Here is a 17,350-nt window from a genome sequence, read left to right as displayed (position 1 = left end):
TGGGGTGAGGAGGCAACAGGAAGGAGCGCCTGCGGCAGGACTGCTGCAGGCATTTTAGACACAAGGAACTCCTCCTCCTTCGGGCTGGAGGAAGGGGGCTCTGCAGGGGATACAGAATGAGCCGGAGGGCTTGGCCGATGCCCCAGGCATGGCCCTGCCAGCTGGCGGGATTTCCAAGTGAGATTTGCTCAGCCTGCAATAAGTCAAAAAACACGGTAACTCTCACTCCACACTGAGCACTGCCTTTCCCAAAGCCAACAGGGTGGAAGGAAGGCGGGGTTCCCGCTTAATGGAAGAAAAGGGAAGGGACACTTCGGATGCATTTAGCACTTCGGATGCAACTTTATAAAACCTCCCAAAATGTGTAAATATTTTAAATAAAATAGCTATCCCAGAGAGGAGCTGCAATCCACTCTATGACTATACCAGACAGACCGCCTGCCCAATGGGAGCCTTTATGTCATTAGTAAACTCTCTACGCAAATTTAAAAATCAAGAGTTTTTTAATGATGAAGAAATGCTCACTGTAGGAAGTTAAGTGGGGGAGAAAATAGGATGTACAACCAAACACACACAATTTTGTAAAAAAGCCCGTAAGCCTGTGCATATGCGTAAAGGAGATGGAGAGAAAGTCAGCCACTTTCTCTGGGTGGTGGGCTGAGGAGTGATTTTTAATTTTATCCTTTGAGATTTTGCAATTATAAAAAGTAAAAAAAAAAATTGGGTATTTTTGCAATTGATTTTCAAAAATCATAAAGATAAGTTACACTATCCAAGCAGGGCCGAGGCCAGCAGTGAGGGTGACAGGAGACATGCAGGAGGGAAGACCTGCACGGGGAGAGAGGGCGCTGGGCTCCAAGGCCCCTGCCAGGCCAGTGGCCAGGCCAGGCCTCCCAGGAAAATCGCTGTCACGCAGGTTAGGAACCCGCTTGTCCGCATGGAATCCCAAACCCAAAGGAAGGCTGGTCTCACACAAACGTAAGGGACATACAAGCACCTGCCCTCCCCTTTAAGCTCATTCTGCAAATGCTCCTATTCCTTCCGACGCCCAGGAAACGGCTCACCCGTCACCGCGGACGCCTCGCGTGCGCTCTACGAGGCCCTTGGGAGAAAAAGACGGACTTCCCAACAGGAATGGGCCCCAGTGAAATTAAAAAAAGAAAATGTCTTTGTTAATAAATCCACCCGAATCATTTTCATTCTGTAAGAAAATGACCTGGATTACTAGGTTACGGCCTTTTCTTTAGCTCCGTAACATATGCCTTCTTTGGCTCTAAATCTAATAACCTCAGAGCCCCTCTGGAGTTGGAAGGAGAATAAATCAAAGTAACGATTTCTGGAAAGCAGCTAATGTGCAAATGCGTTTTCTCCCAGTACACACCCCCCCTTCCTTTGGAATGGGCCAATCAAACACTAGACAGTCCAGTGTCCACAGAGAAACTGGGTTACAAACATTCCTACGTTTCTTCAGCTATGCCTTGATTCTTTCTGGCCTCCATTCCAGCAACATGGACCAGCTCATACCACAGTCTGGTTCTGATGGAGAGAAGAGAGTGAGGGGGTTTTATGTTTGTTCGGCATTGCCATTTAAAATCCCCCCTTTTAGAAGGCCACTAAAATATGCCATTTGGCTAATATCCTAAACCTATCCTCACAGAGCTTCTCCTGCAGGCTTCCACTTCCCTGGGGATGAATGGGCAGAAGGAGGCAGCAGACGGCGCCAGCCATAGAGGTGGGTGGATGGGCCTCGTGCCCACACGACAGCCAGCCAGCACCTCGTACCGTGCGACTCCTCCCACTCAGGCCCGCCCTCCAGGACTGTCCCAGGCATTGGGCATAACACACACGCAGAAAGTCATCTCCTTCTCCCAAGACCTTTCATCAGCTCGTTTCTTCCCTCAGCTCCTGGGCTCTTAAGAGGGTGTGATACTTGCAACATATAGATTCGATAGTAAGGAAACGTGTATTTGAGCCTGAATGTGCTTGCTGCCACCGCTTCCAACCATGGGATCTCTGGAAATGCAGAATCTCAGTTAAGGACGGGAAGGGCAGACCCAGCTTCGTGTAGTCTATTGTTTGTAAGCCTGTCCCTGGCCTTAGTTAACCAGGATATTCAGGAAAGCAACCTCACACCGGCCTGCAGCTGTGCCCGCGGTGAAGGGCGCTGGGGAATACGGCCGGCTCGCTGCTGCGCATATCAACTAGGTGAGCTTACCATGCCTGCATGTGTTCCTCATCCCCCCCTGCCTTTGCGGCTGGCAGCCCTTCCCATCACAATGGCCACCTCCTGAACAACCCAGATGACAGGTGAGTGGCGAACAACAGCCCCACCAACCACGCTCGGGGCAGCAGGTCTCCTGTGCAGGCACCCTCTTGCCCACAAACCAGCTTTCACCCTCATTCAGAATACAAACGGGGCTAGGAGGCGCGAATGGTCTTTAAAATCACAGTTCGGTTGTCTCTTACTAAAGAAAAATCACCCAGTAGTTCCCACGCGGGGCCTGAGGATCACACAGCGGTGCACAGAGACTCCTGTGCAAGCAGTGAATGGCAGCACAGCCTGAAAGAGCGAAGCTGGACAACGCAGGTTTCCTCACAGGAGACTGACGTGAATGCTCACAGAGCCAATAACAGAACTCCACGGGGCCCTGAAAATGCACAGATCAGATACAGACGGGAGATTTAAAATGACCTTGGTTTTGTGTTAGGTCGGAGAAAGAAGCAGGATCCAGAACAATACATACGGAAAGATCCTATTTTCATTGGCACCTAGTCATGTGTGTGTGTATAAAGCATGTGGGCGTGTATTATGTTTTATTTACATAGAAAATATTCTGGAAGCACATACACCAAACTATTCATATGACTATCATTACGGGTGGGTAGGAAAGGATGACAGCAAGTACAAATGAGCGAACACTTTCACTTTAAAATTTCTATTAATCTAAACGTACTTGTTCTACAAATATGCACCACAATTATAATCAATGAGATTGACAAAACAGTTTTCATTTTTAACGAAACATAGGTCCTCATACATTTACAATAGCAAAATCCCCTCATGGTGAACCACCTGAGCTCACCGACGTTAATTATATAATCAGATCACTCCCCCCCCACACACACACACACACACCCCTCTTAATAACTTGCCTACGGCTTCCTACTGCTCTTATGATCAAAATTCCCCCCAAGAGTCCCAAAGCCTCTCAGCTTCAGCTCCCCTTTGCCCCTCACTAACTGGGTCCAGCCGTGGGCACCTATTTTTCTGACCTTCAAACCCAGGAAGCTGATGTGGGCCTTTGCCCCAATCCCTCTGCCCAGGGATGCTTTCACCAGGCTCCTTCCTGCCATCGGAGTATCAGTGCTGGGACCTGGACCCCAGCTGTGGAGGACCCTCCTCCCCGTCACGCTGCCCTGGCTGTTTTCCTTCACAGCTCTTACTTCTCTCTGCAGTTACACTATTGTCAACCTCCCTTCAGATGCACGAGCCGGGAGTCGGCGGCTCTCTTGTTTTCCAGTGCCGGTAGAGTGCCTGGCACACAGTGGACGCTCAGTAACTCACTGTTGAGTCAACAAATACCTGTCAGAGCCAGGTGTTAGAAACTGCCTCTCCTGATAGAAGTCTGATCAGTAAAACTGGACTTTTCCAGAACAAAATTTACCTTCTCACACATGAAACAAAATGCACACTAAGTTGGCAGAACATGTACCCGACTAGAACCCAGATGCCTAGATCATCACTCACCATCCAGAAATGCGGGCTATAGACAATTCATAATAAGAAGGAAACTCAGGTTCATGGAAGTCCCTCAAGATTTACAGATCCATAGATCCTTACTATGTCTGGAAAAGGCAGGGAAGAAGTCTCTCCACCGCCACTTCCCTGAGCTGTCAACCCCAACAGCCAAGCGGACCCTGAGGAAGAGTGGGTATTTGCCAGGTTGGTCTTCATGGGAGCCCGCAGAAGAGCCTGCTCAAAACAGAGGTGACGGGAATATTGAGATATAGGGGCCTAAATGTGCCATCTTCCAAACTCCCATCTGTTCTCTCGAGCGGGCTTGTCAACAGACCCTTCACACGGCTACTATTTTGGGAGAGTTCTCAATGTCAGAGTCCAACATATGGCATCGTATCCTAGGAGAATTGCACCTTTGATAACCCGCTTTCCCGTGATCTCTGCCTCAGGTTCACCTTGGCAGAGGACGAGGATTTGAACTCTGAATGAACAGCAGGGAAGGTCAGTGTGTGGTTTGTTTAGGGGACTTCCACACTACTGACAACATTGGCACACGGGTTTTCTCACGGAAAACACATGCGCAAAACAAGCAAGAGATTTCTTGGCTAAAAATGCCAAGAAGCAATTTTTGGTGAGTGTATGCATAGCATTCAACTAAATGATCCCTTTGCAGCAACAAACACAATAGCACGGAGAGGAACACAGTAACTTTGCCTATTCTCACAGTTGCCCTAGGAAAGCTATGTGGCTGGGGCGGGGGTGGGTAACCCTGCCATTTAAAGCTTGGAGCAACTTTCCTACACATACACTGAGTCCTCTCAGAGATTTTCCATTCTAGTGGCTGGTATTTAAGCATTTAAGTTAAAGGGAGAGGGGAAAATAGGAAGCTGCTCCTCAATGGGCATAAATTTTCAGTCATACAAGATGGACAGGCTTGAAAGATCTGCTATACAACATTGTGCCCACAGAAACAGCACTGCACATACACTTAAAAATCTGTTAAGATGGGTCTCATGTTATGTGTTCTTACTACAATAAAATTAAAAAATTTAAAAAAAAGCTGCCCTAGCTGGGTGGCTTGGTTAGTTGGAGCATCGTCCCATATGGGACAATGGCAGGTTCGATTCCCAGTCAAAGCACATACCTACACTGAGTGGCCAGATTATTATGATCTCTGAGTGCATAATAATCTGGCCACTCAGTGTATATCCTATATAATAAAAGGCTAATATTCAAATTGTCCCCTCAACCAGGAGTTCAACCAGCAGGCAGGCCAGCCAACCGCCCATGTCCCCTCCCCCTGGCCAGGCTGGCCGGACCCCACCCATGCACGAATTCATGCACCGGGCCTCTAAGCCTCTAATACACACACACACACACACACACACACACACACACACACACACACACACTGAGTGGCCAGATTATTATGCGTTCAGAGATCATAATAATCTGACCACTCAGTGTAGGTTGCAAGTTCCATCCCTAGTAGGGATGTGTATGGGAGGTAACCAATCGATGTCTCTCTCTCTCTCATCTAACTCAATAAAAAATCTAAATTAAAAATTGTAAAAAACAAGAATTTAAATACAATCAAATTGTATTTAACAGTATGTATCCTTTTTACACCTGTAAATATATTATAGATTTACTTCTATATATAATTATGAACATATGTGTGTATATATATACATATATATATATAGTATGTACATATATACATACATATGCATATACACACACACTTTTCAACTCTTCAAAACATGTTCTCTTTTAATCCTTTCCTGGATTGCCTCCAAGGCAAGTAAAAGAGTAGGTTTAATTTAAACCTCACAGATGAGGAAATGAAAGTGGAGGGTAGTTACATTCTGTGTAGCAGAAACAGACCTAAAACACAGTTTTTCTGCCTCTCAGGTTGGAAAAATGACTGCTTTCTGCGCTACAGGGAAAACGAGAGGAAATCCATTCACCAGGCCCCTCCATCTGGCTGTGAGGCTGAGAGATGGCCTCGGGGGGTTGGCTAAGGGCTAGGGCTGTTCCCAGCTGTTCCCTCCTAATTCCTCCTCACTCTGAGTCCACAGTCACAACTGCCATTGGCTCACATGAATCCCTGGGCCTCCCCCACCTCAGCAGAACTACACAGCACTGCCTGGAAAAGAAGGCAACACCAGGGTTTGAGGCCCAGCAGGGCTGAGTGCAAATCACCAGCATAAATCCCAGTTCTACGCCTCTGGGCAAGTCCCTCTCCCTCTCAGCCTCCATTTCCTCTCCTGTAAAACTGGAACAGTGACACCTGTATCTCATAGGACTGTTCTGAAGATTAAATGAGATGAACATGAACAGTACCTAGCACGGGGCCCAAAGCATGGTAAGAAATCAGTGATGAACTCTCCTAAGAGTTACATCAAAACTTATCAGAGACCAGAGCACGAACTCAAGATCCCTCGGACCCCCGGCCATAGTTTCTGCCAAACTGTAAAATCCACAGCCGCATGTTCAGAACCTACAGGAACTAGAAAATATAGAATTTACAAAAACAAAACAAACAAACAAACACAGGAAGCTTCCTCCATCTGCTGATGGCAACAGTATGAACATCACTAGAGGAGCAGCTCATAAAACAGAAAAGGGGTTAGTCAACTAGGGAAACACACAAAAAAAGGTGGTTATGAAGGCAAATAGATGGGTCCCTTCAAAATGTGCTGCCCCCGGGAAAAGGGATCTCAGCCAGTGCCCTGGTCTCAAAGATGGTTCCTTCTAGACCCGAACAGCGTCTGCTGCACACACTGATCTGTTGGGCTCCCTGAGTCTGGTGTCATGAAACGTATTCACCCAACCCTGCTGCTCCAACGCCCAGGATTCCTTACGGGTCTCCCCACAGGAGAAAAGGGAGGACACCACATGGCTACCCAGATGAGGTCTTGTGATGGAGAAAACACTGTGGGTTAGAACTTCAGCATACCTTTTTTGGGGGACACAATTCACCTCATAACAGGAACCAAGGAAGCCAACACTTCTTCCTCTACTACGTCCTGCCTGCCGGAGTCCTGAAGGTTTCATGTCCTTTTCACGACAGGGGAAGGCAACTCCCTCTGCCTTCAGGCAAGACTTAACGCAAACTCTCCAAGGCCGGTGAGCTCCCGTCCTGCGATGGAGGCTCTGCCTTCCACACTGGCTCTCATCAGTCACCGAGGCCACTCCGTAGTTATTTATTCCCATTCAGGGGCTGCTCTTGAGCTAAAATACACTCCCGAGCTTTGTCAAGCTGACAGCACTAACAAATGTGGAGGAAATGCAATTCTCTTTCCCAGAGCCCCCAATTTAGGGCCACATCCAATATCCCAGGAGAACAGGGGAGACGTGGTACTATTTTAATATGCTCTTGGTATAACTCATTGCCTTTGCAGTCTCCTTAGATCAGTACCAAAAGCAAATCCCCAATCCATCATTTCTTAACGGCATCAGTTCCTTTCCTTTGTCCATTTCTGGAGCTCTTTCCAAAAACAGCAGGGTTGCTACTGAAACCAGTGATCAAAAGACTATCAAGCTGCCCTGTCGTCGGGTAGTTTTCAGGCCAAACGTTTGGCTCAGCAAATTGGAAAAGAAAACGGAGCAAATACCAGCCTGGTTGAGAACCAGTGTGCCCGTTTATTCCATGCAAAAAGACACACAGAGGATCTATGCCTCTCTAAGAATCTCCCCTCCAGAGTTCTCAGCCGTGCTGCTGAGCATCACGCCATGTGGAGGTCCATTTGGAACAAGAACAACCTCCCGGGCTGTCTTTGCTCAGTGCTGCAGAGTTAGAAGCGTGCAAAGGTGAGCAGCCTGCCCGCCTCCACCTCTCTGTGTCAGTGAACTGATGGCCTGCGAGAGAGACAGCTGGGACTGGGGAGCCCGCCTGGGGCCTCCCACCTGTGCTGCAATCATATGGAAAATGTCAGAGGCTCCAATGGGCGTCAATCTGTACCTTCTGTGGCAAGCACCCAGATGGCCCTCGGCAGCTGACGGCAGCAGGAGGCTGTATTTCCTGTGGCCTGACACGGTACCCAGGGCTGAGGATGCCGAAGACCAGGGTGAAATTCCCTGCATCATTGGGCCTTGCCAAGTTCCTCCTACACTGACTTCTCCCACACCCTCCCCCTCCAGTCACTCCTTCCCTCCTTCAATATCTTTCTCACATTTCCAAATTCCCTGGACTTTGATTTATTAATAACTTTATCTGGGTTTTTTAAATAGATTAAAAATGATCAAGCTATCTAAAGGGTCATTGTCCAATATGGTAGCCATCAGCCACATGTGATCTTTTTATTTAAATTAATTAAAATGAAATAAAGTTAAAAAAACCAGTTCTTTAGACACTCCAGCCACATGTCAAGTACTCAGTGGCCGCCTGTGGCTAATGGCTACCCCACTGGACAGTGCAGAGGACAGACCCATTGCCCCAGAGAGCTCTCCTGGTCAGCTCTGGTCTGGAAGCTATAAAGGCAGCATCTGCCTCCGTTGTCCGTCCCTAGACCTCCTCCCAGAGGCGATCCTGCTGCCAGGCTCCTTTGTGTCCCTACAGGGATTTTTTTCTGTCTACACAAGTGTTATCTCTTTTACTAAAACAAATAAGACCCTAAACACTGTTTTGCCCCCATGCGTTCCTTACTGAATGAACCTTGGAGATCACAATGTAAGTGCACACATAGTGCTTCATTCTTCTGAGGGTCCTCCCAGCAATCCCGTCACCGGGACAACCGCCACCACTCCCGCCTTAGAACCACGCTCCACCCCTGTGTCCCCTGTGTGGTGCCCAAGCACTTTCATGCTACTCCCAGTCTCCCACCCTCAGACTCTTTCCAACTCTTCCCCTCACCTCGTTGCCTCTCTCATGCACATTCGCAGAGCCCGTCTTCCTCCCAGTGAATTCCAAACCAGTTTCTCTGGCTTTCTCCCTCAACACTCCCAGGTACCCGCAGACTAAACCACCCACTGCACCTCCTGTTGTTGCCCCTAAACCCCCGACCCTCTCCTTCATTCACTGAGGATATCAGCACCTACCTCATGCCCTTCGTCTCCTCCCTAAATTCTGCAAACATCCCCTCAATCCCACGTGGAGCATCCAGCCAACGCCTGGCCTCACACATGTCCCTGACCTTTTGTCCTCACCCCACCTCAGCCACCCACTCCCCCACTAAGTCCACACAAGCAAATGAGCCACCTGTGAAGTCCTGGTTTTTAGCATCCCACTCTCAAATCATTCAAGATCAGCAAGACTTCTAATCCATGGTGACTATTCACTAACCTTGCGTTGCCCTCCCAGCCCCCGCACCCAGCGTGAATAGTCTGGCACGTTCTCGGTTCCCTCCCTTACAAACACACTTGCCTCCCTTCCCCTCTCTCACCTGTTGAAAACCCTGACCCTGGGTAAACCTGGTCCACCCTCTCCACACACATAGTCCCCACAAGAAGGTGACCAATCAAATAGGGAACTTTCTAAAATAAATAACACTGGTAGGATTAAAAAATGGAGTAACTGCTATAGAAAATAGTACAGAGGTTCCTCAAAAAATGAAAAGCAGTACTATCATTTGACCCAGCAATCCCATGTCCGGGCCTATATCCGAAAGGATTGAAAGCAGGGTATTGAAGGAATACTGGTACACCCTTGTTCATAGCAGAATTATTCACAGTAGCGGAAGTGGAGACAACCCCAATGTCTATCAGCAGATGAAGGGATAGACAAAATGTGGTATGTACAGACATACAGTGGAATATTATATAGCCTTAAAAAGGAAAGAAATTCTGACACATGCCACAATGTGGGTGAACCTTGAGGACATTATGCTAAGTGAAACAGGCCAGTCACTCACAGACAAACACCGTAAGATTCCTCTATATGAGGTGCAGAGAGTAGTCAAATCCCTAGAAACAGAGTGGAATGGTGGTTGCCAAGGGACAGGAAAAGGGTAACGGAGTTGTGTAATGAGTACAGGGTTTTAGTGTTACAAGATGAAAAGCTTCTGGAGATCTGTTCACAACAGTGTGAATGTATTAACACTACTGAACTGTACCCTTTGCTTAAGATGCTAAAATGAACGTTGTGTTTTACCACAGTAACAGAGCATAAAACGAACAAAGCTGTTGGGTGGGCTCCACTCGGTGGTGCTGAAGGCACACTCTCTCCTCTGAGCACCGAACACCCCACCCCACACAGTGCGCAGGTGGCAAGGCTAGGGTGCGGCCTAGTCTCCCTGCACTGGCAATGCCAAGCTTGATATTCACTCTGAACCTTAGAGTCAACGTAGGAAAAATTAGAAGAATTAACTAAGGACCAGTTGGGTATTTCCCCCTTCTCTCAAATATTATTCTCCAGCAAGTAACTGAAACCCAATAGCTTTCCTAGCTCTGCCTCTCATGATTCATTCATGCTCATTTCTATGCAAACATCAGTTTCTCAGCTGGCAGTGATTTCATGAATTTTTAATTCACATGGAATGAGCCAGAGATTAAAACTTTAAACTAAGCCAACAATAGAGGGTTGTGAGTGTCGTTTCAATCCCTAGATTAAGAATCTCTGAATGAATTCTCTGGCATCCTCACATGAACCATTATCTGTAAATTATCAAAACGACTACTCTGTGCGTTTTTGCCTTTGGAGCATTAATATAGATACACTATCTGCTTTGGCCTGGCTATGTGGCTCACTGGTTTAACATCGACCTGTGAACTGAGAGGTCAAGATTGAATTCCTGGTCAGGGCACATGCCTGGGTTTGGGCTCAGTCCCCCATGGGGGGTGTGCAGGAGGCACCCAACCAGTGATTCTCTTTCATCATTGATGTTTCTATCTCTCCCTCTGCCTTCCCCTTTCTGAAATCAATAAAAACATATTTAAAAAAATACTTCCTGGTGGTTCCTTCCTCTTAAATAGTACCAGCTTTGGGATCATTAAAAACAGTGAAACCAAAGACATTTCTTGTTATCAGTCTTAATCTTGGAAAAACTCCAGGCCACCTGGCGAACAGTCACCAAGATCCCAACACCACAGAAAAGCCAATGTGAGCTTTATGACTAATAGGTAAGAAACTGATTTTAGCATAAATAAAATCAGATTTAAAATAAGCAAGTTAGATGAGAAAAGTTGAGAAAGTATATCAAAATAGAATCCATATTTTAAAAATTATTAATAAAATGTTTACATTCTTTTTTCTTTCTACGTCTTTGGAATGTGGTATATATTTTATACTTACAACACCCCTTAGTACGAGACACAGATAAGTGCTAGAATGGCCACTAGTGGCTACCGTCTTGGACGGTGCAACCACAGAACAGAGAGATGTGTTCTGACAGGACAGGGACGAGCTCCTGCAATGTGAGCATCTCTCCAGGCTTCTGCACTCTCCAGCGTGTTCCCACTGTCTCCTCAGTGGCAGCCAGCAGCAGCGGGGAGCGCACAGCTGCTCCTTGGGCTAGAGCAGCGTTAGTTCAACTGTGGTCCTTACGGTATCAACATGTGAAATTTTACAAAATCAGTTTACTACCTTTGTTTTCTTAAATTTTTCCAGCCACAGATTGGCTCACCTTTTTCCAAATTAACCTTACCCTAAGCAATGTCATCTGTGCTATCACAAATTTGACAACTTTTAATTATATTTGTTGAAAAAGCTAAAACACATGAACGTAAGTATTTAACACTTAAAAGCAGTTTTGTGCTCTACCTAAAGCCAACAATGAACTAAACTAAAATTCATTCTCATTAGCGAATCAGTCATGGTGTCATCTCTCCAAAGCTTCCCGTTTGGCACATGGAATGTGAGATGAGTACTTTCCGAGTCTCCCGGCACCCACCATTCGGACCCTGACCTTTGCATGTTTGAGTCTGACAGAGCATCCCTACCAAGAGTACCTTTCGTCTGGGAGCCACCACAAACCACAGCCAGGGGCCCCCATTCCTGTGTGCTCAGCTGCTCAAAACCTGCCGAGGAGGGGTAGAAACCTTGCCCTAATGACCAGTGGTGGCTCAGGCTCAGGGGAGAACCCTTAACAATTAATAATCATGGCAGCTAAGGTTTACTGAACTACATGCCAAGCACTGTTCTAAAGCGCGCATGTGTGGGTGTGCACGCGCGTGTATGTGTGCATATGTGTGTGTGTGTGTGTGTGTGTGTACCATACTATGATGATTAAATCTCACTCATACAGTTGTCACAATAACGCTAGTGAAGAAGTTATTGTTTTGCTGCTTTTCTGGATGAGGAAACGAGGCACAGGGCAGTTAGTAGTTCCCCACAGTCACAGAGATAACAAGTGGGGGAGCTGAGATTCAAAGCCAAGAAAGCTCACTCTGGAACCCGTGCTGTTGTCACCCTGAAGATTCCAAACGGGATAAAGAAATGGAAGCTGGAAAAGACACATGTTTTATGGCCACAAACACAAATCCCTCAAAGACAACACTATCCCACGCAGGACACGGAGACTGAGGCAAGCAATATCCTCTGATAAGACAGTTAGGCAGACAAGTAGACTAAATTATAATGCCCTTAAGACGTCTTCTGGAAATTACCCTGGGGAACTCACTGTACTCAGAAAAGAAGACAAAAGCATGAAAATTCAAGGGAGCAAAGAATCCAATAACACAAGAGAAAGAGGATGGAAGGACAGGCAGGTTGACGAATCGATGGATGGATGGATAGACAGACAAATGAGCACACAAATGTTCACTCCAAACTCAAAAGCAGAGAGTATTATAAAGGGACATCCATCGCTCTGACCACTGCAGAAGGGGCCCATCATATGGCTGACATCACACCAGCCAGCCATTCTCAAAGGCAAATCGGGAGCTTATTCTTGTCCCTGGGACCAAAGCTGCAGGGTAAGCCTCTTTACGTGGCCTTCATTAGCACGGGCGCTGCAGGCCGGAGGAAGGCGAAGTCCACTTACAGGTACTCCCTGTGGGCAGAGTGCACAGCGGCCGCATTGCTGTAGCGCCACAGGACGATCGCCGATGACAGGACGTCGAGGACGGCATCAAACTAGGAGAAGGAGACACGGCATTAGTGGCTTTCCTGAGTTAACAGGACAGGGCTGAAGACACAAAGCAACGATTCTGTGAGTCAGAACATCTGAGCAAGTGACCTCAGAGCCAACAGTGGGCCCTGGGGACCGGGAGCCCGGGGCACCCCACACACCAGCTCCTCCTCCTCAGATTCTGCACCGCGCCCAGGGCCTGGGAAACACGCTCCATGGCGTGGTGGTCTGCCCCCAGGGCCCTGGCTGCCAGCACTCTGCAGATATGGGGGAATCACACGGTCCTGACCCGTGAAATTGGTTTCCCCACAACAAGCAAGATCATCTCAGCATTTCACTGTGTATCCCAAGTACAATATTCGGGGTGAGGAATCTGTTTCTGGCTTTCAATGGGACTGTTCTTCATGGAGGGGTGGTCACCCAAGGGCTCTGTGCTGTCTGCAAACACTTTGAAATTGTATATAAAATTCAGTGCTTTTGTTTGAATGAATGAGTGAATGTGTGAAGGAGGAGAGAGGGAGGTGAAGGAAGAGGAAGAGAGCATTGTAAGAAAGACAGTGAGAATATGTGTGTGTGTTGTGTATGTTGTGTATGTGTGTTGATGGTGGTGTGTGCATGTATGTGGTGTGTATGTGTATTTCTGGAGAGACAGTGCACTCCTTCTAAGGATTCTGAAAAGGTCCACAACCTCAAAAACCTTAAGTTTTCATAACAAAAGGAAGAAGTGGGTTTGGGGGCAGGAACACACACCCTGAGGCACAGGAAACCCCAGAGCTGCGCAGGAGGGGTGTTGACAAGCGCTCTCCTAGGGTCACTGTGCCACAGCACACTTCCCCCCTGGAAAGTTACAAGCACCCGGAAGGACGTGGGGAAGCTCCACCAAGTGTTCGGCATGCCCAGCCTGTGAAACACCCGAGACCCGTCTTCTCAGCAGCTCCCACCAGGAAGCAGGCTGGGGTCAGCTCCCCGGGGTCAGGTTCCCCAGGGTCAGCTCCCCGGGGTCAGGTTCCCCAGGGTCAGGTTCCCCAGGGTCAGCTCCCCGGGGTCAGGTTCCCCAGGGTCAGCTCCCCGGGGTCAGGTTCCCCAGGGTCAGCTCCCCGGGGTCAGGTTCCCCAGGGTCAGGTCCCCAGGGTCAGGTTCCCCAGGGTCAGGTTCCCCGGGGTCAGCTCCCCGGGGTCAGGTTCCCCGGGGTCAGGTTCCCCGGAGTCAGGTTCCCCGGGGTCAGCTCCCCGGAGTCAGGTTCCCCGGGGTCAGGTTCCCGGGGGTCCGGCTGCAGACTGACTTATCCTAGCAGCAGCAGCGCCTAACGCCCACAACTCTGCCTGCACAGCAAAGCCTTCGCTCCCGTGTGTGCCATTCTCCAACTGACAGCCTTGGGGAAAAGGGCCAACACCCTAAAACACCCTCACAACCAGCTGTGGGCAATGCGGTCCCCTCGTCTGTTCTGGAGGACTATACAGCTTCCTGGCAGTTCACTTCTGTTGATTCTAATCCCCCCTAGAAGCGATTTCCATAAAAGGTGTGCTTGTCATGCGAAGCTCTCATCTGCGAACCACCCCCTCACGGAGAGTGAGATCCGTGGGCTCAGGAAAAACGTGCAAAACTTCATAAAAGTACATTTCAGGTTACTTACTGCAAACCCAAAAGCAGAGGCGCTGTACCTCATAACGGAGACAGCTAAAAAGAAAGAAAATATTATTCAGAATATTTTAAGACCTCGTGGATATTTTCTCCCATTCATGAGTATATTAACATATTTGATCTGCCCTTTTAAACATCAATGGAAAAGTTCCAAGAGAAAAAAGTTAAAAATTAACCGTGGTTGTAAACTCTGAGAACTAAAAAGTGCAAAGAGTGAGGAGAACAGATTCCAGACTCCGCCTGCAATGGTGTCCCTCCCAGGGTGCTCTGAGCGCCGAGGGGCCAGTTTCAGAGTGAAAATGCTTAAGCAGTTGTCAGTATAACGACCACTGAGACCTGGAGAATTTGGCAATTGGGATAGAGAGCTGGGGACTATATTAAATTTTCAAAGTAAAAGTGCAATCACCCAAACTGTTCCCTAATAAAGTAACTAGTGGTTTCTCCATGCACGTGCCATTCATTGCCCATCAGAGTTTAAAATCTAGTGTAGACCTCAACAAAACTGCTTAGGAAAACAATAACAAATGACCTTAAATGACAGATGTCTACAACTGTAGATGTAACAATTATAATTAAAGCATTTATCTGCATTCAAAAGTCAACCTTTGGGGGGTAAGTCAATTAGGTAGCACTTTTGCCCAATTCTGTGATATTTTCTATGCCCAGCCAATGTTCAGCTTCAAAGACTGGTCTCAATTTAACTTAATAAAGGCAGTTCTCTATATTTAACAAGCACAAGTCCACCCTCCAACAAAAATGAAACCCTCCCCGATGGGTCAGCAGAGCTGTGGAGGGGGCTGTCCCGGCCCAGGTGCTGCAAGTGCTCACCGGGGAGTCAGAGAGGTGGGGGCGTAGGACACAGGTCAATGCTCCCACTCAGCTCACCACATGTCCCTTCTCGGGACCCGCGCTCTGGTCTACCCATAAGGCCAAAAATGAGTCCTGGACCGCCCTGCTCTCCTTTGTAGCCCTGCCCTGAGCACAAGGGGTGGCCTGACCCAATGTGAAGCAAGCGTATTTCATTGTCTGTGAGTCAGGAATTGAGACGGAGAGAGTCTAATTGGGTAAGTGATGTTGTTGGAATTGAAACTCGCAATCATTGGAACTGGGGTTGGCTGTGGTTTGCCATCAAGACAGAGGATCAGAGAGAGAAGCACGGGTACCGTGTCTGAGATGCAGCCACATCCCAGTCCTCAGGCCATGGAATGCAATCCATTACATTCCTGACCCTCTTCGTTTCTGACAGGGGCTGTTCCAGTTATCCCTGCTGATGCGCGTGCTGGCACAGAGAGCAGGTGTGTGCAGTGACCAACAGTAACTCCCACCGGCAACAGAGGGGTGCAGTGCAAGGGGCACCAGATTTCCCCGAAGAGCTCAATCTACAGGCACGTGGGCATGTGCGCAACAGGCAGCAGATCCCTCAGGGGGTCGCCCTGAGCACCCAGATGCCTGGCGGGACACTGAGCCCGCCCGGCAGCAGGTGCTCAGTAACTGCTAATTAAACTGTTGACTTTTATAGAAACAAGTTAAAAATGAGTATCTGGTTTTCCCTTTACAACCTGTTTGAGAACATCTAAGATCTGTGCCTTTTTTCTCAGTTACTCGTTAATCAGCAGTGGGAACCTTTTGAACGTCTATAGCATCTTCCACAGATGCCGGGCGGACACAGTGGATGAGGAAGAGCCGCCCGTGGGAGCTCCCGCTCTGTCTCCGCCTGCGCTGCTCGCCTGGCACCACCGCACGGAGGGCCCAGCCAGAAGAGCACCCCCTCACCTGCGCTCCAGGCAGTGAGCCATCACTCCAAAAGGTTATCTGGTGACACCACATATGTGTACAGTGGGCTACAGATTTCGGAGGTGGACACCCACTCGATTATACAGAGAAAACAAGGACCCGGGTTTCAGAGACTCTGGACTCCAACAAAGGAGCTGGTCATTGAATGGTGGAGTCTCTTTCCCTGACTCAGCCAGAGGCAATGAGCATGATCTCAACCACTCAAAGAAGTATACTGGAAGCCATGTCTGTGTGAGAGAGTTCAGCCCATCCAATGGAACACTCACACTGCTCTACCCCGTGCACCAAAGCAATGAGAGCAAGAGGGCTCCAGGTTAATCCCAGTCCCGCAGAGAAAGGAAGGGTTATCATCAATCATTTATTTATACATTGGCTTCATCCAGTGTCCCTGGTGAGGTGGAAAGGGAGAATATGGCATGGAGAACCCAGGGTGCACTGAAGGGCACGCCCATGGCCTTGGCTCAGGCAGCCTCCCTCTGTGAGCAGCTCCCCAGTCCCCACAATGAACACGAGCAAACGGTCATCACCACAGGACCCAAATTACTGAAGCGTGTAAAGTCATGGGTTGTTTTCCCCTGGCCTGCGGCTGAACGTGACACATCCTAATCCTGGGGTAAGAATGGACTCAAAAGAAAGGGCTGGTTCAGACAGCCCCTCTCCCACAGAAAGAGAGAAAACTGTGAGGTGTCATCAGGACGCTTCCAACTTCCCTCCCGCTAAGCATGGGTTCCTCTTAAAGAACAGCAGCCCCGGCCCGAAGGACACACCCAGGCAGAGATGACCAGGTAGGTGCCCCTGGAGCCCGCAGGTACGTGGCCAAGGGTAGCTGAAAGCCACCATGGCTCCGGGGTCTGACAGAAGTCCAGCAGTGGCTGTAGGGCAGGCTGGCATTTAACAGAGGCCAACAGACAATTATGCTGCAAGCTGGCAAGGTCTGTGAGAGGCAGGCAACGGGGCGGCCGTGAGTGGAGCTCTCCTATGAAAACTGCTCCGGGTGAAGGCCGGGGCCAGAGGGCTGAGGATAATGAAGTCGCGGTGGCTGTCAGCACTCAGCGCGGGGCCTGCTTAACAAACACCACAGCTGATCTGCAATGAGCGCCGACTGTCAGCAGCCTCCAAAGTCACCTGGGTGATGCTGCTGCCAGAATCACCTGGGGAAATTTGC

General features: G+C 48.6%; 1 protein-coding gene across 1 annotated transcript in view; it reads right to left on the bottom strand.

The window, feature by feature from the left end:
* The window catches only part of TMEM163 (transmembrane protein 163), a 232,143-nt gene that overhangs the window by 68,735 nt on the left and 146,058 nt on the right, over nt 1-17,350 (bottom strand). The window contains exons 3-4 of the mRNA XM_079781702.1: nt 14,384-14,427; nt 12,664-12,755 (exon numbers count right to left, since the gene is read on the bottom strand). Coding sequence (XP_079637828.1) covers nt 12,664-12,755; nt 14,384-14,427 — 136 coding nt within the window. The remainder of the gene's footprint in view (nt 1-12,663; nt 12,756-14,383; nt 14,428-17,350) is intronic.

This window comes from Cnephaeus nilssonii (assembly GCF_951640355.1).
Source record: "Cnephaeus nilssonii genome assembly, chromosome: 10".
Lineage (NCBI taxonomy): Eukaryota > Metazoa > Chordata > Mammalia > Chiroptera > Vespertilionidae > Cnephaeus > Cnephaeus nilssonii.
This window is presented reverse-complemented; position numbering and strand designations above follow the sequence as displayed.